Source organism: Pholis gunnellus (assembly GCF_910591455.1).
Source record: "Pholis gunnellus genome assembly, chromosome: 12".
In the NCBI taxonomy this organism is placed as follows: domain Eukaryota; kingdom Metazoa; phylum Chordata; class Actinopteri; order Perciformes; family Pholidae; genus Pholis; species Pholis gunnellus.
Window position 1 is genome coordinate 21,423,510 of NC_136539.1, and position 23,509 is coordinate 21,447,018.

Consider the following 23,509-nt stretch of genomic DNA (forward strand, 5'->3'; position numbering starts at 1 on the left):
TGCAACATTCGACAAGTGAAATAAAATGTTACATGAAGCTCAACACTAACTGCAGAGTGCAGATACATGAATCCGTGCATGATGGGACGCATAATGCATAATTAACACAACGACAACAACAAAGTCATAAGAACGAGTCACATATATTCATATGACAACAAAAGCATGACACATCAATCCAGCAGACCTGCAGCGGATCCACGCATTCCACCACACAAGAGCACGAGACATTCAAATATTATTCCTAAAAACCACACGATAGACAAATGACCAGTAACGTTACTGCAGATGTAAACAAACAAACGCAGGTTGTCACTGAAAGACAAAGTCCATCCTCCTTTCTTTGTTAAAGAGTTTAATCCCAGTACATCTTTTCAGTGACAGTCTATAGTTCATCTACTTCTTTTTTATTCATATTCATTCATCTTGTTGTGTTTTTATGTTGTGTTTCATGCCTTCTGTAAAGCACCCTATTGTTGTTGTTGTTGTTGTTGTTGTTGTTGTTATTATTGGCATCAATCACAACACTGTCAGGCTTGCTCCTCTCCTTATAAGGAGTCAAATGGGCGGACCCGGATGTGACGTGCGCGGGGTCAAAGGTAAATTTGTACGTCGGCGTGGTGGTTTGGCGCCAGCAAATTTCGCGGGGCAACAAGAGCACAAGAGAAGAAGAAGGAGGCTAAAACACCGAACATAAGAAGAAGTGGAGAACGTAGCTACAGACAGCAGGCAGTGAACCGGACGGCCGCCGGTGTTCCCGGGTGTATTTATTGGTCTCGATGGTGTGTCTGTGTCGCTTCTTCTGCTTCTTGCGTGTCGTCCTAAACTCCGAGGTGAGCAGTTGTTTGTTGTGTGGAAAGTGTAAATATTTGTCCGTCACCCTTTTTTTCTCTCCATCTACTCGTCTGTTGGCGAGGCTGACAAAACACGGGACGTGAGAGCCGGGAGGTTGAGGCGGTGTCACCCCCGGTGTTGGTCCTCTTGTTTCCCGCATTAAACTAGCTGCCCACTCGGGAACACGCAGCTAAAGCTAGTGGACGTTAGCAGGCTGCGTGCTCGTGCTGAAGACACAGGACGCACGTTATATTCGGTTATAGTCACGGAATGAAGACGTGGTGGGCATCTATTGACTGTGATGATGTTATTTACAGCAGGGACGCACTTGTCAGACTTGTTTTGGTTCCTCTGGGTGTCCCGAGATGAAGTCTGGCCTCTGGTAGCATCCATCCTCTATAAACACACCTTTTGTCCACTCGCAACTTTTATTTAGTCGTCTTCTGGTCTCCTGTTCACAGCTCTGGATACAGTGCAGGCTGCTCACAGGTCTCCATACATCTCACTGAGGTAAGTTCACGTGTTTCTGCTTATTCCCTTCCATGATGGCATCTCTGTGAGGTGGCCACGGTGCACAAAGCTGATGCAAAAAAAACACTATTTTAAAGTCACTAAACACACTTTATTATTTACAAATATACCAGTGTTTTCACGAGGAATGCACCACGGAGCACAGTGTTATTTACAACATAGCACCTTTTTGTTTTAACAGGCGTCACAACGTGCTTTACAGTAACTGTGGTAAAGAAAAAGCTTAATTCAAAGCGTACAAATGCACTTAAAATTGAAGGTTGTGCCAAAGTCTGGGTGCTTTTTTTAACGTCTGGTGCGCAGTAACAGGTTTGTGTATTTGATTTTGCTGCATGACAATAAATGAAGACACGGGAGGACTCATTTCAAGATGCATTAGATTCATTTGAATACGTTTTTGTTCAGTTGTTGCACTAGAAAGAGATCACTTCATGCTGCATGCATGGACGGACAGTAAACAGTGACTCTGAAGATGTGTACATATATTTATGACATGCTTTCTCTTTGTTTCATGACCTGGTTCCGCCTCTTCTCGCTCTTTCTTCCTTGTTTTCCCAACATGCCTTCTGTTCTCCTTTTTTTTAAAGCGACTGTTACAAGCGCGTCCAGTAATGTCATTGCCGTCCTCTCCGTGCGTCTTTCTTTAGAGGCCTTGCGGAGGCGAGTAATAATGATGGCGACGGCGGAGCCTCCGAGCAGCTCCGGCTTCCTTCCTCTGCTGGAGTCTCTGGAGGACGGCGCCGCTGGACAGTCGGCGCAGACGGACGCCTACCTCACCATCGCCAAGTACGTCGCTCGTTGCTTTTTTGCTTCAGCCGTCCTCTGGATACGTGAGAGGACGCGTTGCCTCGTTCGCGACTAGAACACGAGCACGAAAATAATGTATTTCTTTTTTTTGTCTCCAGTCGGCTCAGCGGAGAGGAAGGCCGACAGTTTCTTCCTGCAGTTGAAAAGCACTTTCCTCGTTTGGGTAAAGCCATCTTGGTGAGTCTTTTAAGACATCATTTATTCACATGAAGCTTGACGAACCTCCTAAATCGTCCATATTTGATACAAAACTCCTGCTCTTTGTCTCCTGTCGTCTCCAGGCTCACATCACCAGTCCGACCGCGGAGCTGAGCCAAGCAGCCCTGCAAGCTTTAGGCTTTTGTTTGTACCATTCTCACGTTGTCTCAGGAGTGCCTGGTACATGACTTTATATATTTTAAACATTCATTCACACGTGACTACGTTCTATGCGGGTATAATCGCTGCAAGAGGGTGATTCTCTTCTATCTCGCTTCGCAGAAACCTTTGCAGCAGAAATACTATCGGCGCTTTGCTCCTTGGTAGTGAAGTCGACCGATAAGAACACGTGCACCAGAGCATTGTGGGTCGTCTCCAAACAGAGCTTTCCTCCGGACGTGGTCGGCCAAAAGGTGAACGTCGGGCCGAGGGCTTAAATCCAGTGACTTAAGGACTGAGAACCAGGGAGTGACGGTTGGTGAAAAGGCGACGCAGTGCTGCTGTACTCATCCGTGTTGCTTCACTTGTCAGGTGTCGTCTATACTGGGGACGCTGGAGAGTGTGTGGAGCAGAGAGGACATCCAGTCCATGGTGATGGAGCACGAGGCCTTAAACGTTATCATCAGGTAAAGGAACAAGAGATGATGCTTTATAGGATGGAGGTGTTTTATATTAGCAAAGTCAGATTCTCCATTGTTGTTGGAGGGGGACTCAGCTGATCGTTCCCGGTGTTTTGTTTTTTTAAAGGATGCTGGAGCAAGCGCCGGCCCAGATGGGCGACGGAGCGCTGAGGTGGGCGAAGCTCGTCATCCCGCTGGTGGTCCACTCGGCCTCCAAGGTGCGTCTCCGGGCCGCGGCGGCCATGGAGATGGGCATGCCTCTCCTCCTGGAGAAACAGATGGAGGTGGCCGGCATCATCGAGCCGATGATGTCCTCGGTGAGTGTCGCCGCTCGTGCCGTGTTGTTGGTAACGTACCAAACGTCAACAGCAGATTGTTGATGTTCATGAGGAAATGCAGATTTTCAAGATGTATAGTTTACTGGACTTCCTCGTGTTGAACATCTAGAGTAAAGGGGGATTTAAAAGTAACTTTGATGTCTTTACAGAAACTGATCCCAGAGCTCCAGAAGCTTTTCATGTCCAAGAACGAAGCCAATGTCCTGAAGCTCTGGCCTTTGTTTGTGAAACTGCTCGGGAAGGTAAAGTGTGTGTGTGTGTGTGTGTGTGTATGTTTTGTCTCTGAAATATTGTGCATTCATAGTGAGGCACATTAGAGGATCAGAAACATTTTTAGCTTTGATTCCTGGTAGAGCGGTTAACCGATGTACGAAGGTTCAAATCCGACCTGAGGCGCTTCGCTGCATGTCGTCCCTCCTCTCTCCTCTTCCCAGCCTGTCTCCTCTTATCTAATAAACGCCAAAATGACCCAAAAGATAATCTTCATAAACTAACTGAAAGTTCTGACGGTTCTCAGATGTCTTTCTGCAAAGGATGCAGTTATTATCTGGTGTTACGTCAGACGTATTGAAATGCGTTTCCTACTCAGTTGCTGCACAGAGGAGGCCCCTTCATCAACAGTCTGCTGCATCTGGAGGAACTCGGCTTCCGCAGCTCCTCTCCCACCATCAAGAAGATCGCCTTCATTGCCTGGAAGAGCCTCATAGACAACTTCGCCCTCAATCCAGGTGAGCCACACACTCTCTGGTCCTGTTTTTTAAGCTCTTAAGTCTCTCCACGGCTGAGTTTTTACTTTCTTTGCATCCTGAAGACATCCTGTGCAGCGCCAAACGTGTGAAGCTCCTGATGCAGCCGCTCGCGTCCATCAATGTCAGGACGGAGGTCCTGCTGCTCACCAAGGTGGAGGTCTGGTGGTACCTGGTGGTCCAGCTCGGGCCCAACCTGTCGCCCAACTTTGATCAGGTTAGACGCCTCTTCTGTCTCGGAGCATCAAACACTTTATCTTCTGCATCTGTTGAATTTGTATTTGTGCTATTCGAATGCGCTGTAAGGCTCTCCGGCGTTCTGTATCTCTATTTTTAAGTATCTATCCTCCCGTTGAACGTGTTGATTTGTCGTCCTGCAGGTTTCTGTTCCTCTGCTCCAGTGTGCCATCGGATCCGACTCCTCTTCGGTCCCGGGAACCCCGTCCAGAGCCGTCAGTCAAAACGGCGCCGTCACGCCGGGCACGCCCAAGACCAGTACGTTCACACGGGAACCTCAATCCCCCACACAGCATGTGGTGCGCTGCACTGAAGTTGCATCAGAGTGAGCGCGGACATTGACGGAGACTGTTACTTGTGTTTTTTTTACTCATTCTTTCCTCCTACAGCAGGCTTCAACAGTCCGGCCAATACGTCTCGGATGAGCCTGAACTCCAGCGTGCAGATCCCCACCACCTTCCCCTCCATCCAGCTGCTGGGTCTGGAGATGTTGCTCCACTATTTTCTGGGACCAGATGTTGTCCCCACGGCGGCAAAGAAGCAACTCAACCTGAGTCTCGGTGAGAGTCAGAGAGCCACACGTTAGCTACCCGTTTCTTCATCCATGTAAACGGAACTGTAAAACGTCAGATAAAGTATCAGTGAAAACAAATGGGAAGTTATTCTCATCCTGCTAACCTGCGGTTGGTCAGCTGTCCGACCTTTTTCCATAAAGTTAACGTCGGGTAGATGAAATATACAAACCTGCAGTTTAATCCCAACCTGCCTGTCTTCTGGTTCCAGAGCCTTTGACCCACCCGCTCCTCTCTGGCGCTTCCTCGTTCACTAAACACGCGGCGGTGCTCACCGCCACCATCAGAGACGGATTCACCAACGTTGGCAAAGACGCTCCAGGTAAACAGTTCATCGTCTAAACGAGGTCGTGTGGTTTCTCTCCACCTGCTCCTGAGTTGAATTTGTTGTAGTTTTAAGGTTCTTTGTGGGAGAATGAAATATGTTCGACCTCTTCATATTACTTAAGAATTAGTTATAACATGATTGCTGATCATCTGTATGTAAATCTCTTCTCCTTCAGATTCTCTTTTGGCCGTTTTATGGACGAGTCTCGTCCGGTTTGTCAACTTGACTATAGAATCTGGTGAGTTCTTCAATAGTCAATCAAACACTGTGTTCTTGTCTCCAGAACAATTACATCATCTTACATCTTTAGATGCAATTAAAACATTGTACTGTAATGTTTGACAAAAACACAAGACAAAACCGTTCCTCTGTCGTTGTGGCGGCTGCTCAGCAGTGCGGGGATCTTTTAAAGTCGTGGTTCCCGCCTCGTAGCTCCACATAGAGCACTCTTGAATGGGTCTGGGCTCCGTCATTAGGGACGGGGGAACCGGTGAGACCTCGTCCTCGTCTCCTGCCCGGCCCACTCCCACACTGTCGCATCAGTTTAAGTCAGAGCGGTCAGACCCTCGTGGTCTGGACTGCCATGAAGAGGAAAAACCACTGAGGGGTCCGTCCCCAATGATGACTTAGCCTTTAAAAAAAAAAAGAATCGTCATGTGTTTGTCTTCGTGCGTGTTGCTGATGAGTGTCCTCTGGGTGTCAGTAGGCGGTAAGAAGGATCGTCAGGGAGGCGAAGTGCTGACGCTGACGCTTCAGGCTCTGCAGACCATCGTCGCCTCAGAAGCTCTGCCTGCAGACAAAGTTCTGGTAAGAACGAGATCCCGACGCTTCAGGTCTGAACTCTCATCCTCCGTGTCCCTCGCTCACTGGAGGTCGAGAGTTACATATATAATCCTCAAAAAACATGCATATTTACACACAAACGGGTAGTATTTAATGACGCACTACAGACCGTTTGAGGCTTTTGATGTCATAATTATTAAAGAGTCATTTAGTTTATTTAACCTCTATTTTAAAGGCCAATTACACATTTTCTTTTGATCTAATTTGTCAGCTTTAGTGATTTCTTTATTGATTTACTGGTTCTTGCTCGTCCGGCTGCTTTTTAACCAACTTTTATTTGAATATCTTTCAATTTGATTGTTCCGAATTGGCTGAAATGCGAACATCTGTTGACTCTTTCCCCTCAGATTCTGTTTGAAGCCACAGTGAAAGGTCTTCCTCAGCGAGTTCTCGGCTCCGCCTCCTATCAAGTGGGCAAGATGGATGTTCTGAATGTGAGCGCTCCGCTCTTCTACGTTGAGCACATGTCCACAGTCTGTATTTAAGGAGAAGCTTGTGAAAAAGAGGATTGGTTAACATGTTGTGTTTCGTTCCTCAGGGAACGCCGGCTCTGTTCCTCATTCTTCTCCTCTACAACAGCAGCTTGCTCTCCGCCTACATAGAGGACGAGCGGTGGGTCTGATGTTCACCGTTTATTTAATTATGTCGGTTTAATCTGTGCTCACAGCTGCACTTTGATACATTTAGACAAAAGATCTGTGGTTCCGAGTTATTTCTAGGAGTTGATCTAACTTTTGGACGTCTTGCTAATGTTGTATTTACAAATATTTCACAATTATTTATACATTTTTTTTTTTTAACTTAATGACTGAAACTTGGTTGACGTCATATTGAAGTGTAGTTGTCACAATTACCAAAGCTAAGTGGGCAAGAATAAGATATTGAGTGATCTCTCTCGCTATCTCCCTGGCTCTCTCTCTTTATCTCGCTCTCTCTCTTTATCTCGCTCTCTCTCTCTCTCTAGCTCTCTCTCTCTAGCTCGCTCGCTCTCTCTCTCTCTTTATCTCGCTCGCTCTCTCTCTCTCTAGCTTGCTCTCTTATCTCGCTCGCTCTCTCGCTCTCTCTTTTCTCTTATCTCGCTCCCTCGCTCTTTATCTCGCTCGCTCTCTCGCTCTCTCTCTCTTTATCTATCTCTCTTTATCTCTCTTATCTATCTCTCTTTATCTCTCTTATCTCGCTTGCTCGCTCTTTATCTCGCTCGCTCTCTCTTATCTCGCTCTCTCTTTATCTCGCTCTCTCTTTATCTCGCTCTCTTATCTCGCTCTCTCTCTTTATCTCGCTCTCTTTATCTCGCTCTCTCTCTTTATCTCGCTCTCTCTTTATCTCGCTCTCTCTCTCTCTAGCTCGCTGGCTCTCTCTCTCTCTCTTTATCTCGCTCGCTCTCTCTCTTTATCTCTCTCTCTTTATCTCGCTCGCTCTCTCTCTTTATCTCTCTCTCTCTAGCTCGCTCTCTCTTTATCTCGCTCGCTCTCTCTCTTTATCTCGCTCTCTCTAGCTCGCTCTCTTATCTCGCTCGCTCTCTCTTTATCTCGCTCGCTCTCTCTCTTTATCTCGCTCTCTCTCTTTATCTCGCTCGCTCTCTCTCTTTATCTCGCTCTCTCTCTTTATCTCGCTCTCTCTCTTTATCTCGCGCTCTCTCTCTCTCTAGCTCGCTCTCTCTTTATCTCGCTCGCTCTCTCTTTATCTCGCTCGCTCTCTCTCTTTATCTCGCTCTCTCTCTTTATCTCGCTCGCTCTCTCTCTTTATCTCGCTCTCTCTCTTTATCTCGCTCGCTCTCTCTCTTTATCTCGCTCTCTCTCTTTATCTCGCTCTCTCTCTTTATCTCGCGCTCTCTCTCTCTCTAGCTCGCTCTCTCTTTATCTCGCTCGCTCTCTCTTTATCTCGCTCGCTCTCTCTCTTTATCTCGCTCGCTCTCTCGCTCTCTCTCTTTATCTCGCTCTCTCTCTTTATCTCGCTCTCTCTTTATCTCGCTCTCTCTCTCTAGCTCGCTCTCTCTTTATCTCTCTTATCTCGCTCGCTCGCTCTTTATCTCGCTCGCTCTCTCGCTCTCTCTCTCTTTATCTATCTCTCTTTATCTCTCTTATCTATCTCTCTTTATCTCTCTTATCTCGCTTGCTCGCTCTTTATCTCGCTCGCTCTCTCTTATCTCGCTCTCTTATCTCGCTCTCTCTTTATCTCGCTCTCTCTTTATCTCGCTCTCTCTCTTTATCTCGCTCTCTTTATCTCGCTCTCTCTCTTTATCTCGCTCTCTCTTTATCTCGCTCTCTCTCTCTCTAGCTCGCTGGCTCTCTCTCTCTCTCTCTCTCTCTTTATCTCGCTCGCTCTCTCTCTTTATCTCTCTCTCTTTATCTCGCTCGCTCTCTCTCTTTATCTCTCTCTCTCTAGCTCGCTCTCTCTTTATCTCGCTCGCTCTCTCTCTTTATCTCGCTCTCTCTAGCTCGCTCTCTTATCTCGCTCGCTCTCTCTTTATCTCGCTCGCTCTCTCTCTTTATCTCGCTCTCTCTCTTTATCTCGCTCGCTCTCTCTCTTTATCTCGCTCTCTCTCTTTATCTCGCTCTCTCTCTTTATCTCGCGCTCTCTCTCTCTCTAGCTCGCTCTCTCTCTCTCTAGCTCGCTCTCTCTTTATCTCGCTCGCTCTCTCTTTATCTCGCTCGCTCTCTCTCTTTATCTCGCTCGCTCTCTCTCTTTATCTCGCTCTCTCTCTTTATCTCGCTCTCTCTTTATCTCGCTCTCTCTCTCTAGCTCGCTCTCTCTTTATCTCGCTCGCTCTCTCTCTCTCTAGCTCGCTCTCTCTTTATCTCGCTCTCTCTCTTTATCTCTCTCCAGCTCTCTCTCACTCTTGCTCTCTTTATCTCTCTCGCTCTCTCTCTCTCTAGCTCTCTCTCTTGCTTGCTCTCTCTCTTGCTCGCTCTCTCTTGCTCTCTCACAGTACTAATGCATTATACATTTTAGTTTGGCGCCCTCTGTCAGTGCAAATGTGAATGACAGGATGTGCTTTTTCCAATAACATTTTGTTGAGTTATATTGTTTTAAAAGAAAAATCATGAGGAAAAAAAAAAAGAACTAAGTTAATACACCTTTTTAATATATTTGTTGCTTTGGAGTTCTGCCTCTTCATATTCCTCTACATCTCCTGAAGTGTTGCTCGATGTCTCTCCGTCTGCAGGTTCTTTCAGTGCCTCCAGACGCTGGTGGGCTGCGGTCTGTCGGGCCCCACGTCTCCTCTGGCGTTCGGGGAGGCGGTGCTCGCCGCCATCAGACGCAGCGCCGGGTCGGTGCAGAACAAGGAGCAGCTGTGGAGGATGTGGAGCGTGATGGTCAGCCCGCTCACCGACACCATCACACAGGTAGACAGACGAACGGATGATCGATGTTTTAAAACCTATACTGCCTTAATTTCGGTAAAGATAAGTACTATTGCAGAGCATTAGGCTGTGAGCGTTGGAGAAGCTCTTTACTGTGATGGGTTTCCTCTGATGGTTTTGTGAGCTTGCCAGCAGAGCACTAAAGGAACATTTTCAATTTACATTTATTTTACAGTCGAATGAAGTCAACCAAGGTGACGCTCTGGAGCACAACTTCAGCGCCTTGAACTCTGCCTTGTTGTTCCCCATCACACACCTGCTACATGGCACGCCGCTGCAGCAGGTCTCCTCTTCATTCACCTACACGTCTGTCGTACTTCTTAAAAAGGCCACGCGGCACCGATCCACAGATCCTGTTTTCACTTTATTTTGTGTTTTTTTTTGTTCAGGCGGCCCAGAAGTCGATGCTGTCCTCGTGGTCCAAACTGTACAAAGTGTTCGCCCGCTGCTCTGCGCTGGTGGTCACAGCCGAGGAGAACATCTGCTGCGAGGAGCTCTGTGCCAAGATGACGGCCGCAATAGACGGAGATGCTTTAGTGGTGAGTGACTATAATATACTACAAAGATATGGTGACATCATAAAATATAAAGTACTCAGCCAACCTGAGAAAAATCAACAAGTATTTGGGAAAAGATGTGGAATAAAATGGTAGCTGCTCGGAGAAATTCTTGAACCCATATTCCACAATTTTTGTCAGAATTGTAGATTTGAAGTTAGTCAACCTCACATTAAAGGACAAGTGCGTAGGATTTAGTGACCTCTAGGGGCAAGGTTGCAGATTGCAACCAACTAACAAAAAAGACAAAATGAATAACCTATTTTTTTTTTATTCATCAAGACATGATTGTTGCACTTAAAACTGAACTTATTCCTTTAATTTGTTTTAAAAACCAGCCTGCTGTAATGTGTTGCTGCGGTCTGATCCTCCAGGTTCCTTCTACGTTAAATGCTGTCGCCAGTATCCTCCAGGTCATGGTCGAGTGTGTGGACTTCTCGCCGTTCACTCCTCAGTTTCAGCAAAAGCTGAAGTGTAAGAGAACTTAAGCTCACTTTATTTCACTCTTCACAACTTGGATTAAATTGAGAATTGAATCTTTATTCACTCGTGTTTCTTGCAGCGCCTCACACTCCGGTAAACTGGACGAGAAAGAGGAACAAGGTCCTGGGGAATCTGTCCACCTTCCAGTCCCTGCTGGTACAGTGTCTAGAGGTCTATCTGGAGGGCCCCGACGCTTCCTCTGAAGCCACAGGACTGGCCCTGGTCTCCATCCTGTCGGCTCTCTTCACCAACCTCGCTCTCGCCAACACGATCAAGGAAGCTCTGACTTCTCTGATTCAACCCGTCACCCTCTTCTTCAAACAAGCAGCCAGTGAGCCGCCTAAATTCTCCTCACAGCTTCTGGGAAAGGTGGGTTCTTTGTCAGACGGCTGCACAAGCGTTTTTACTTTTTTTAAGCATTTTTAGTATTAACTATCTGCTTTTCTCTTTCAGCTGGAGAAGCTTCTCTGCGACGTTCTCGGCTGCCTGCAGACCCGCTCCGCTCTGGCGTACGACGATGAGCTCCTGGCTCTGCTTTCTCCTCTGCTCTGCGTGTCGTTTCCTCACAAGAACAAGCAGCTGCGCTCCTCAGTCGCCCAGTTCTGGAACGCCACCTTCGGCAACTCGGTCGGCCTCGCTTACCCCGACGAGATCAGGTAAAAAAAAAAAAAAAAACGAACAAAACATCCTCGGGTCGCATTTAATGCTGCGTTCACATTTTTGACCCGAGCAAAAGGCCAAATGTGCGTTTATTCATGTGGATGGAGACGAGTGCACCACAGTGGTAGATGGGGATGCGCCTCCGAAACCGGGTTCTAAACGTATTGGTACGGTCTGAAGTTAACAGTTCTGCTATTTATCAAAACATTTGGCCAACAAGCAGAACATCAATCTGCAGAATTTACCAGTTTTCTTCTGTTTGTCGAGCAGCCGTCCGTACAGATAACGACAGCGACGCCATACGCCGTTGGATCATAAGATCGCTAAGCTAATCGTTTAGCCGCGAATGTATTTTAAAGCTTTTGGAACTTGTTGTATTGCTGCTTAAGAGACTATTTGTTTACAGAAAAACAATCGATTCTTTTCTTAATAAAATTATCTTTAACCGATGAGCCGTATCGATAAGAGTACCAGATATGTTTAGGGATTATGTCCTGATCATGCATACTGCTACAACGGAAATGTAACGATGGAAAAGTTCTTGTTTCATGACGGGCCAAATGAAAGAAACATACAGCGACCTTAAATGTTGTCATTTTTCTTTACACAGACCAATATTGAGCCAAGTGAAGCAGAAGACCCCGATCATCCTCCCTGGCTTTGATGCCGTCTGTGTTCCCGATGACCTCAGCGGACCGTACTCTGTGAGTTGTGATTTTAGTAATATTCTCTACGTTGTTGTTGTTATTTGTGGCTGATCTTGTTTGTGTCTTTTTTTTAGAGTGAGAGCTCCCAGCTGGAAACAAATCTCAGTGGGATGACGGTTTCATCCGTGGGGAAGAGGGACTCGCTGCTGAAGAAGTCTGCTGAGCTGAAGGACGGCAGCTCCACCAAGGTCTCCAAGTCAGTTTCTGTAAGTTCAGACTCGGACCAGACAGGTTTCACGAGGAACGTGCTGTGTTTCCCAAATCGTTAGGACATAAATTATAATGATGCGAAGGTCCGAGACTTTATGTAATGGTAAAATAAGATGGGAAATCTCCCATTTTGCCATAAGAGAAAGCATTTTGTTGCGTTGCCACTATATCATCCATTCAGACACATTTGGTTTCTCATTGCTCATCATCCCACCTTCAACAGACAAAGCTGGACTTTGGCTCTCCTAAGCCTCCTCCAAGAGGAGTTTTGGAGGAAGAGGCCTCCATCGACTTTGTCTTCATTCCTCCTGAGACGAAGGAGCGAGTCCTGACGGAGCACCAGAAGGAGGTGAAAAGGACTAAAAGGTCAGATTTGTCCTCTTGTCTGATTGTCCATCGGTAGCGTTTTTAAAAATACGTTCAAAGTGTCCATGTTGTCAGTCTGGTGTAGAGCTAATGTTTGCTTTGGCACACAGGGTTGACATCCCCGCCATGTACAACAACCTTGATGCCTCTCTGGATACATCGGTTTTCACCCAGTACACACAGAGTCAAGACGACGCTTCGTAAGTCCTGAGCTCGTGCTACCAGAATCCAGATCAATTCCTGCGCTCTCATACCAACACAGCATTTGTATAATTAAACATTTTTCCAACAGGGACAAACTGGCAACTGAACAAGCTGACAAGGAAACCAAAGAGGCTCCTGGCAAGGTAATAGAAACACACAAACCCATCAAGGTCAAACAAATAAACACTGCCAGGAAAGAGTCCACTGAGGGCTTGTTTTGTCCTGTTTTTCATTCTGCCAAAGCGAGAATGAATAAAACAACACTCTTGTACATTACTTGCAAACACAGCCAAAGTGTATTTTGGTATCAACTGCAGTTTTTTTTTTAACCTGGAGTTGTTGCGGTCAATTCATGCTTCTAATGATTTCTGTAGTAACCGTGTTAAATTCTGTCAGTGGCAGGATCAGTCTCTACACTCTGAAGGACTTGGGTGAAGTCTGACCTTCATTGACTTGGTTAAATTATCAATAAACCTAATTGTAGACTCGTTTTACCCCAAAACTTTAATTGTCCCAAGCCAGTTGTGTGATCTCTCCAGTATGTTGAGGCTCTGCTCCACAGTCTCTTCTGATCACATGGGGGAATAGCTCCCAAATGTTCTTGCAACGCATGAAATAACAATAAATTATGAACATTACTGTTTTGCTTTTTGATTCACTTAAGCAGTACACATATTAGGTTACTCTTATGAGTAGAGAGACGCAGGATATTATTTTTGTTTTAAACAAGTGACATGTTTTTGGAGCACTGAAACATTTACATCAGGATTTGTTTGGCATTTGAGACTAGTTCTTAGTTTAAAAAAAAATAAATCGCTATCAATGGTGTGTGTAGATATTCAGTCTTTGAAAGTGTATGTTTTTGTCCTTTGCCGACAGATTCAGTTTTAAGCATTTTGTTTCTTCCAGGTTCCTCAGGAAGATTTAAAAAAAGGGGAAGACTCAGAAGAGACTCTAGATTTTGCCAGTCCAGAAGCAGTAGAGAACATGCCAGAAACCCACCAGCAGGAGGAGATTATCCCTGAGTCAGCAGATGTTTCTATGGAGGATAATACTAAGAGTGATGATAGAGCAGAAGACTTGGACCTGCAGTCTACAGAAGGCACTAGTCCTAACACCTCTGCATCTTCAGATTTGGTCTCAGGGACACCCCAGAAACCCAACAGTCGCCGTCAGTCCTTCATCACCCTGGAGAAGTATGCTGAGGGAAAACCTGCCAGCCCCAGCAGTACTTCCACCTTTACAGGTACCCTCATAAAGACTTCCAATAGCCAAGAACGCTCTAAAACCAGCAGGAAGTCGTCCTCTCGGGCTTCTTCCCAGACATCCACTGGTCCTAACTCTCAGGATTCCCAGTCTTCCCAGACAGGAAACATGAACTCACAGTGTCCTGTGAACAATGCCCTCGAGTCCCCTGTAAGGCCTAAAGGCTCTGGGAGAAAAAGTGAGCCAGTAAGGCTGACTGAGAGACTACCCAGTGACCCAACCGAGGACGAAGACGTTATCCCGGACACCCAGACTGAAGTGGAGGGCAAAGAGAGTACGGAAATGGCTGCCTCATCAGAGGAAATGAAACCCTCAAGCCAGGAAGAGGAATCTGACCCAAATCTGGATGATTCTCAATCTTCTCAAGGCGAACCAAGGCGGTCTGGACGCTACAGAGTCAGACCTCAGCTGCCTGGAGAGGACCCTGAGGACCGGGAAGAGAAATACACCCCCCCGAAAAAGAGGCGTTCTGGAGAGGAACCTAAAAGGGATTCTCTAAAGTCAGATTCGGCGCAAAGCAGACGAAATACGAGAAGTATGCAGGCTGCTGAGGAGGGCAGTGGCAGAAACAGATTACGAACAAGGTCTCAGAGGGGCCAGAGTGAGTCGAGCCAAACCAACTCGCAGGGAAAAGCACGCAAGAAGTTCAAGCTGTACAGTAGTTCAGATGATTGCCTTGATAAACCTGAAGCCAAAAGGAGAAGCACCGGTGGGCTTCACTCCAGCCAAACTGACTTGCAATCTGATAACGAAAGCCAGTCACAGGGTAGGGAAAGACGGCAGAGTAAAGCAGCATTGGAGACCAAGGAGGATGGTGAAATGAAGAAAACGGTTGTGCCTGACAAGGAAGAATCTCAAACGATCACTCTTTCCCCTCAAACTGTTGGCAAATCCCAAGAGTTTGAGATTGTCGATCTGACTGAAAAAGATAGTGATAAGCAAAAAGATTCTCAAACGGTCACTCCGTCCTCTCAAACTGGTGGCCAATCCCGAGAGTTTGAGATTGTCGATCTGACTGAAAAAGATAGTGATAAGCAAAAAGATTCTCAAACGATCACTCCTTCCTCTCAAACTGGTGGCCAATCCCAAGAGTCGGAGCTTTTAGAAACGATGAACAAGGATGAGAGAGATTCTCAGATAGTTGCTGCTTCTCCAGCAAATGAAGAGTCCCAAGATAGAACAAACACAACAAAAAGGTTGGTGAATAAATCAGAGGTCAAAGACAAACTAAAAACAAGTGAAAGCACAGATGACAGCCTTAGTCAAGAGGACTCTCAAGTGATCACACCCTCTTCTGATAGCCAGTCTCTGCGTCGATCCAGAAGAAGCAAGGCATCATCTGAGGAAGCAGGTTCTGAAGATAAAAGTGAAAATAAGGATTCATTAGAAAGGTCTAATTCTCAGGGAGCTGTCGGTCAGACAGAGGCCAGAATTGCAGGTAGGACCAGAAGGAGCAAGGTACAAGACGAGCAGTCAAAGTCGAGTCCTACCGCAACCCCAGAGAGTTCTCAATCACTAGGGACTGAAGGATCAGCAGAATCATCCAAAGGCGGGGGCAAAAACTCAAGAAGAAGATCTTCTCCAGCGTTGCCGGTAGCCAGTAAAGAATCCTCAGAGTCTGAATCCTCGGAGGTCAAAGAAAATCCCCCTGTGCCCAAAAAGAGAGGAAGGAAACCTCGAGTGTCTCTTCCAAGTCCTCTCACTATTGAATCTAAAGAAGGTAAAATGAATAAGGGTATGGTAAAGGATGATTCTGATACTTCACAAAAGGCAGATTCACTAAGCACAGAAGATAAAAATACAACAGATTTAGAGAATTCACAGGCATCCCAAGACTTGCAGGATTCTGAATCGCTCCAGGTTACATGTGACACTGAGGAGCAAAGTAATGAAGAATCACAGATGGAGGTAGAGGTTGATGCTGTTGTAGAGAAAACTGAGACTGACGAAGCAAAGAAGAGCGATTCGCTCAGTGCGTCACCTCCCAAAGACCAAACGCAAAAGGACTCAAATATTGAAGGTACCTCTTCACAGGAAGGTACCTCTTTACAGGAAGGTACCTCTTCACAGGAGGGTACCTCTTTGCAGCAAGGTACCTCTTCACAGGAAGGTACCTCTTCACAGGAAGGTACCTCTTCACAGGAGGGTACCTCTTTGCAGCAGGGTACCTCTTTACAGGAGGGTACCTCTTTACAGGAGGGTACCTCTTTGCAGCAAGGTACCTCTTCACAGGAAGGTACCTCTTCACAGGAGGGTACCTCTTTGCAGCAAGGTACCTCTTCACAGGAAGGTACCTCTTCACAGGAGGGTACCTCTTTGCAGCAAGGTACCTCTTCACAGGAAGGTACCTCTTTACAGGAGGGTACCTCTTCACAGGAGGGTACCTCTTTACAGGAAGGTGACACTGGAAACTTGCCATCCGCTGAGATGCTTGAATCAGCTGGGATCAGTTCCGAACGGACTCAGGAAAAGTTGCCCTGTGACCCGTCTGTGTTATCTGTTGACGCACTGGCGCCTCCTGATGAGACGACAGAGAAACTTCAGGTCTCAGAGTCTTCAGAGGAGAAAGATGAAGAAGTGTCTGAGTCTGGGGACAATGTTCCAGAAGCACAACAAGATGATTCAGATTCAACCCACCAAGAAGATCCAGTTGTTACAGTGGAAGACGGAGCTGAAGATGATCCCAATGCGTCCTTTGGGCAAAACCGCATTGAGAGTCCAACTTTTTCAAAGGAGGAGGAACAGTCTGCCTCCATCAATGAAGAGGAATCTACAACCCAGCACGTTGAGGCCAATGCCGGAGACAACATCGCGCCACTACAGGAGAGCAATAAAGACGACACAACCCAAGTTGTGGAGTGTAACAGCGAAGAGGAAACTCAGTCCGCCGATAATGAGAGCGACGTAGTAGCAAACTTGGATGCTGCTCTGGCTGACGTTAGCAATGCGTCGGTCTTACCAGAATCAACGAGCGACGATATGTGCTCGGATTCTCCGGCGAAGCAGAAGGACCTGGAGGCTTTAATGGCGGCAGATGTTGGCGAAAGCCCCAGCAGTGGCAGGACCAAAGGAACCTGGTCTCCTTCAGCCTCCCCATCGACCAGTATTCTTAAGAAAGGCCTGAAGAGACCACTAGAGGAGGAGACTACCTCACCTCTTGTCAAAGTAAGGGACAAAGCACTTGTACAATCTGCAAATGCATTTCCAACACCCATGTGCTCCTATTTCTAAAGTCTTTATTTTCTCCTTTACCGTTGCAGTCTAGACGCGTGTCTTTTGCTAATCCAATCCAACATCAGGAACTAGCAGACGACATTGATCGTCGCAGCCCCGCTATCAGAACCAGCTCCCCCAGAAGATCCAAAGGCAGCGCCATCCCACAGCCGAAGGTATGAATGAAGCCAGCGTTGTTCCTGATTGCCATATTTCTGATCCAAACCGCTTTCTTAAGCAAATGATCTGCTTGGATCTAACATGACACCCTTCTGCTCCTCGCTCTAGTTTGTCACTACACCAACAAAAGGCCTGCTGATCCTGAGTCCTAGAAATCTGCACAGTCCAGGTTACAAGAGCTCCAAGAAATGCCTGGTATGCAATTCATAAATCTAAAATCAACATTCGTTATGGTCACTGTTTTCTTTGGGGTATATATAAATAACTGTCAGACACAACCCTGGTTACCTTGTATGCAAAGAATGGCCTTTTTACACATCCAAGAAACACAGAAACAGGACTCCAAATGGTGTTAATGTTGCTCTGTTTGTCCAATACTTTAATTTAGCAAGTATTTGGTGATTAACCAAAGTCTTTCCGACCAGCATCGGCTGTACTTTTTGTTTACTGCTAATTAGCTAATGTTACCATGTTAACACGCATTGTAAACATTATACTTGATAAACATCCACATGCAATGATTATCATTCTTAGCATAGCATACACGTTGCCCACAATGCAACTTGAGCAGTGACCCTAGATGCAACCCTTCTCACCCCAGATTTCCGAAATGAGCAAAGAGCCGCGGCCCGTCTCCAGAGACTGTATCTATCCTGCCCTGGTTGGCTGCTCTGCGCCCGTAGAAGCTGTGCTGCCTCAGATATCCTCCAACATGTGGTGAGTACAGCGCAGGGTTAATAACTATTTAATCTATTGTCTTGTCGGGTGCATCTATCTGTTAACGGTGTTGATCGTCCTCGTAGGTCTCGGGGTTTCGGGCAGCTTGTTCGAGCCAGAAACATCAAGACCGTCGGTGACCTCAGTGCTCTTACTCCCAGTGAAATCAAGACTCTTCCAATTCGCTCTCCGAAGATCTCCAATGTCAAAAAGGCACTTAAACGTTATGAACAACAGGTATGCTAGTGGCTGCGAACAGCGTTGAGACCACACAGCACAAATATTAAAGACATATGAAGGTTTAAATTCTTGTATTTAATATCTTAACAATTCTCTTCTAGCGTAAAGGACGAGGTGGTGATGAGTTGAAGAGTTTTGATGAAATGGAGATGATGACCTCTGAACTGGAGACCAGTGCTCCTCAAAACCAGGATGAGGAGGACAAGACCTCAGGAGAGACACTAGGTGGGTAGAAGTCTGTGCCACTGGGGATACATGGTGTGACTTAAATTTTTAAAACGGTCTTGAAATTAATTAATTACTTTGTGTTCAAATCTACATTTCACCAAAGAATTGTTTCTTGCCTCTATGCTAAGCTTACGGTGTCCTTGTCGTAGTGTCATGTTTACCGTTTACAGATTGTAAACAAAGCTGCAACGGAAGTACGTTGGAGTGCAACAGGACGTTGCGAATGCAACCAAAAAAAGCCAACCATTTAACCTAAGTTCCTACGAGCAACCGCATTTGGCTGATGATCACCAGTTAAAGTGAAACGGCCGTGATCCTGTCTGAATTCTATAGACCCTGAGTCCGCTGGATATCGATTCTGACAAAAGAACATGCAACATACAGACATTTTGGTTCTGCTAACTTGTCGAGTTGACTGAAGCGACACACCACTTGCGTTGCAAACATGTGCACGTTGTCTGTAAAAGGGTCTTCTGACATACGTGGTATTGGTCCTCTGAACTTTAAGTTTAACGTCGCCTTTCCATCTACAGCAACAGAGCTGATGGACGAGCCGCTTCCTGCAGACGAGAGGCCCGAGCGCGACGTCTCAGGGAATCGGACGCCCGACACGGCGGCCGGAGGACGTGAACCTGAAGGTCGGCTGCAGTCAGAGGTGGAGGCGCTGACCGGCAGCGTGACGCCGCTAGAACTCAGTTACTGCTCCCCACAGCAGCTCGTTCAGATCCACGACCAGCTAGGAGGCGTGATGAGGCGCGTGGTCGTCGAGCTGCAGACGCGCCTCTGCCAGACAGACGTCAGACCCTGAACGGACTTCTTCTGCTGGATCAAACCGATGCACAAGTGTTAAGAGACCCATAAAAAGACGAGAGGAATCTGACCTTTTCCTTTATCCTACAACAGATTTTTACAAAGGAAGATTTTATGGTTTTAACTCCGAATGCCTTGTCACATTCCTGTCTTTGCTTGAAGTGTTTTTTAAAATGAATTCTAGCAGCACTTTCTCCCGATCTGTAGCTTGAGCTGTTGGATAGTTTATGATTTTAAGAAACGCTCAAAGGGAAGCACAGTCACACTTTTCCAGCTGTGTCAAAAGAAGAAAGCGATTTTTCATGAATGGTGACGAATGATTGCAAATATATGTAGAAGAAAAATATTATTCCTCACCATTTTGTACATATTCTTTGTCATTTAAATCCTTCATGTGCCTGCTTTTAGGCTGTTTACAATTTAACTCTTGTATATTTTTTTTTTTTCTTTTTTTTTTAAAAACGATTTCTTAGTTTGTAAAGTCTTCTTGCATTTTTAAAGTCATGACGCATACTGTAGATGGTGGCAGACGGTCTGCACTTCAGTTTTTATTTGTTTCAAATGCTTCAATAAAGGACAACTTAGATTTTTATGAGCTTGTTGGTTTGACTTGCTGCCAGTTTTGGGGACAAAACAATAGATTCGTTTGATATCGGTGCAATCTTAAACCTTTTTATTGGATGTCGATATATCACTTTAAAATGTATTTTTAAAACGGAAGTTGTTCATTTTGCATTGAAGCTGTAGTAGTTTGATTTAAAATCAGAGGAGCTCAAATATTCAGATAACTATTATTTTAAAGCGATGACTTTTCTGAAGGGTTTGAATCTCTGGCTTTCTAAGCCGGCCTGTGTGTCCCCCTGCAGGCTGTTGAGCTGCTGTTCCATTAAAAGAGCATTTAAGTGATTTCATCGTAACTGATGGGGGACAAAGTCTTCGTCATTCTGAGTAAAAATGTTTTCTGAAGTTTATCTGAAGACGAGGCTTCGACAGTCAAATCGAGAGCGTCTCTCCCAAAGTGTGAACTTCAGTTTTTGAGGGATATTTCACAATAAAAAGTCTAATTTTAGAAGATCTCCACTTAATTTAATGGACACAAGAAATCTGGTTTCCATAATCATTTTAGGATATTAGAGAAACTTGATATTTCTCCTGGAGAACCCATTTTGTAACAGTTTCTAACTGGCCTACACTACACAGCACCACACATGTGCAGTTAATGGTACACAGCGTTGATTTAAGGTTCAGGGAAACGCTGAATCACTCATTTAAAGTTGCTCTACAGGACAGACTGCAATTACACAAAAATACATTTTTAAATTGTATTACTCCGTTCAGAATTGAGGACTGTTTAGTGTGTAAGCTCGCATGTTTAGCACACATAATTGCATGTCTACGTAATGTCTTTTCCCCCCAGTTGACCTCACTGTGAGGTCTGAATCAGAGCATCAGTTGGTTAATAGAATTACATTACTGTGAGGAAGTTGGCTAAAAGCCTAGAATGTAAAAGGAAAAGCGATCGTAATGATAATATAATAGAATCTGACAGAAGGTGCCGACGCCCCCTCTTACCGTTTCATCCTCTCCTGATGAGCCGGCTTCTCTTTGGCTCAGCGTGTTGGTAATTATCTGATTATTTCTGCAGAGCGCTGCCAGAGGCTGCGTTGCATTTCCACAGTTTATTGAGATAAGTCGGGACTCGGCGTGCAAGCTTAGCAGATTGGGCTCCAGCTCTGCTGGACGATGACCAGGAAGAGAAGCGGCTCCAACGGACAAGACATCTCCACTGCAGGACGAGAGCTGCCACACTGGAGGAGACGCCGCCGAGGTAAGATCACAACGCATGTGAACACTCATTTTAAACCTCCTCTGATAGCTCAACTATGAGAAGCATCAGTGTGTGTGTCAGAGTTGGCAATCCTGATAAGGTGTCAGGATGAATATCCTGAGGTGCAGCGTCTTCTTTTGAGTGGTTTAGCAGTTTTTCAAGTATTGTATCTTTAAGAAGTCTGTTCATTTGTATGTTGATGCTGATCTAGAGAATGTCTCAGCAGAAGTTAGTTAATTGTCTTGAGCTATCAACACTTATTGTAAATTCAAAGCGTGTAAGTTTGCATCTACCGGTACCTTTTAGAAAGTCTTTTTCTGCCTTATTTCTGTAATAAATAACTTCTTGAACTATGTAAACAAGTTAGTGAGATTTTCTCCTCGTCAGCGCAGACTTTTACAGTATTTTACTTGTTTGAAGAACAAGAGATTTAAAGCTCGAATATGCGGCTTGTAATCTGTGTTTGTTGCGAGAGAGCTTACACTGCACTCTGAGAGGAAAGAGTTAAAGATCAAGGTTTCAGGGGCCTTATTCATCAAAGCAAGGTCTAAATGTGTCTGAGAGAACTCCCCGTTACACAGAGAAGTCATCACTTATCGAGTGTGCATGAATCCACCTGCTCTACATCCACCTGCTCTACATCCAGCTGCTTCTTCTCTACCAGTACAGGGTTGTTTGTTCGTTTGTTTTGTCAGGAGTGGTGATAAATGAATGAATCTGATTCAACGTGTTGAAGTGATGGTTTATGGACGAGGCCTCAGATCAGATCTTTAGACAAAATATAATATATAATAAAACCAAACCTAAATTAACACATTTAAGTTTCCATTTTTCCATCGTTATGTAAAGTTTAGTTTAGATTTCTTCTTAGATTCTGACGTTGTTGCAGGAAGTGAGGAGATGCTGACTCAGCTGGTTTTGGGGTGGACTGCCTTGCTCAGCGGCCTGCAGCCGGCTGTTGCCTTAAGTGAGTACAAACATGAGCCAGAGGCAACGAGACCTTAAGATCAATCCGTGGATGCATTACCGGGCACAATGTCAGGCTGTGCCCGGTAACAGACGCCCCCCCCCCTGGCCTTCATCTGCTAAATGTCACTCAAAGAGACAAGTACCCAACAAGAAGAGACATCAAATGACTACAAAGAGATACAAATGAACTACAAAGAGCTCATGAAAATACTACAAAAGAACAGCTGCAAAGAGACTCACGACGACCATAAAAAGGGTCAAAACAACCACAAACAGACTCAAAATGACGAAAAATAGACACAAAGCAGCTACAAAGAGATGCAGAAAGAGACACAAAATGACCACAAGCAACAAAAAGAAGCTAAACAACTATAAACTATAAAGTCTGTGTGTTTGTTCCTATGTAGTAGAAGTGGTGGGGCCTCTTGCATGTCTCTTTATCCTCCCATGGATCAAACCAGTTGCCACTTGACAAATTGGAATATATTGGAAAATACTCACACGGGACACAAACTGTATGTCGTGACTGTGGACCAGATTGACAGCAACAAACATGACTTCAGTTAACCGGAACATTGAGGCTTCACTTCACTTACAGAACATTATGTCTGTCTGCCTGTCTCTGTGTCTGTCTGTCTGTCTGTCTGTCTGTCTGTCTGTCTGTCTGTCTGTCTGTCTGTCTGTCTGTCTCTCTCTCTGTGCAGGATTTCTATCGAGCAGAGACAGCAGGTGGTCCGCTCCGAAATGTGACGTGTTCTTCCCTCCTCCACCTCCGCCGCCTGTGTTTCCTACAGTCAGACGGAAAGCAGAGCTGATGGTGATGACACACACACACACACACATACACACATACACACACACACACACACACACACACACACACACACACACACACACACACATTACCGTATCAAGAGTGCATTCAAGTTGAGCTCAGTTTGTAGACTCAATCAATCAGCTTCTAGGAAGGACCAGTGTCTGCACTCTTCAAATCCTCCACATGGGGGCTTCAGATGTGAAATGTGTTCAGACTTCAAACTAAATCGTGCTGATTTGCATTTAACTCCTCAGGTTGATCTGCTGGAACACATCACAGGAGCCAAAGGGGAAAAGGTACGTCAGACCTCGGTTATGAATTATCCTTCTTCATGGGACCAGAAACCAAGAAATGTGTTATTAAATAAATAAAGTAGTAGTCTTCTCTTTTTATTATCAGCACTATGCAGCAAACATTAATAGTGTTTGTGTTTAAAGGGCTGCAGAGGACCCAGAGGACCCAAGGTACAGTGTAACACACACACACACACATACTCACACACACTTAACCCCATCTTTCTGCATGTGTAAGCATTCGGCTCCTCACGCTGTTTCAAACTGCTGTGTGTGTGTGTGTGTTTAGGGACCACCTGGTGTGACGGGTCCAGAGGCAGAACCTGGAGCTCAAGGACCCAT

At 45.6% G+C, this 23,509-nt stretch overlaps 1 protein-coding gene across 1 annotated transcript; it reads left to right on the top strand.

Moving 5' to 3' along the window:
- Positions 1–705: 705 nt before the first annotated feature.
- Positions 706–19,846, top strand: rif1 (replication timing regulatory factor 1). Its single transcript, XM_079170527.1, has 36 exons — positions 706–833; positions 1,296–1,344; positions 2,013–2,151; positions 2,271–2,349; positions 2,454–2,550; positions 2,653–2,783; positions 2,902–2,996; positions 3,118–3,307; positions 3,478–3,570; positions 3,918–4,056; positions 4,140–4,291; positions 4,455–4,569; positions 4,701–4,871; positions 5,095–5,205; positions 5,387–5,449; positions 5,915–6,018; positions 6,402–6,488; positions 6,593–6,666; positions 9,221–9,401; positions 9,595–9,702; positions 9,809–9,958; positions 10,351–10,450; positions 10,539–10,828; positions 10,913–11,115; positions 11,730–11,823; positions 11,901–12,032; positions 12,260–12,402; positions 12,513–12,602; positions 12,695–12,749; positions 13,516–17,037; positions 17,133–17,261; positions 17,374–17,460; positions 17,867–17,982; positions 18,069–18,219; positions 18,324–18,447; positions 18,984–19,846. Exons 3-36 carry the CDS (start codon positions 2,036–2,038, stop codon positions 19,256–19,258), a joined length of 7,767 nt encoding a protein of 2,588 aa, XP_079026653.1. The 5' UTR covers positions 706–833; positions 1,296–1,344; positions 2,013–2,035; the 3' UTR covers positions 19,259–19,846.
- The last annotated feature ends 3,663 nt before the right edge of the window (positions 19,847–23,509 follow it).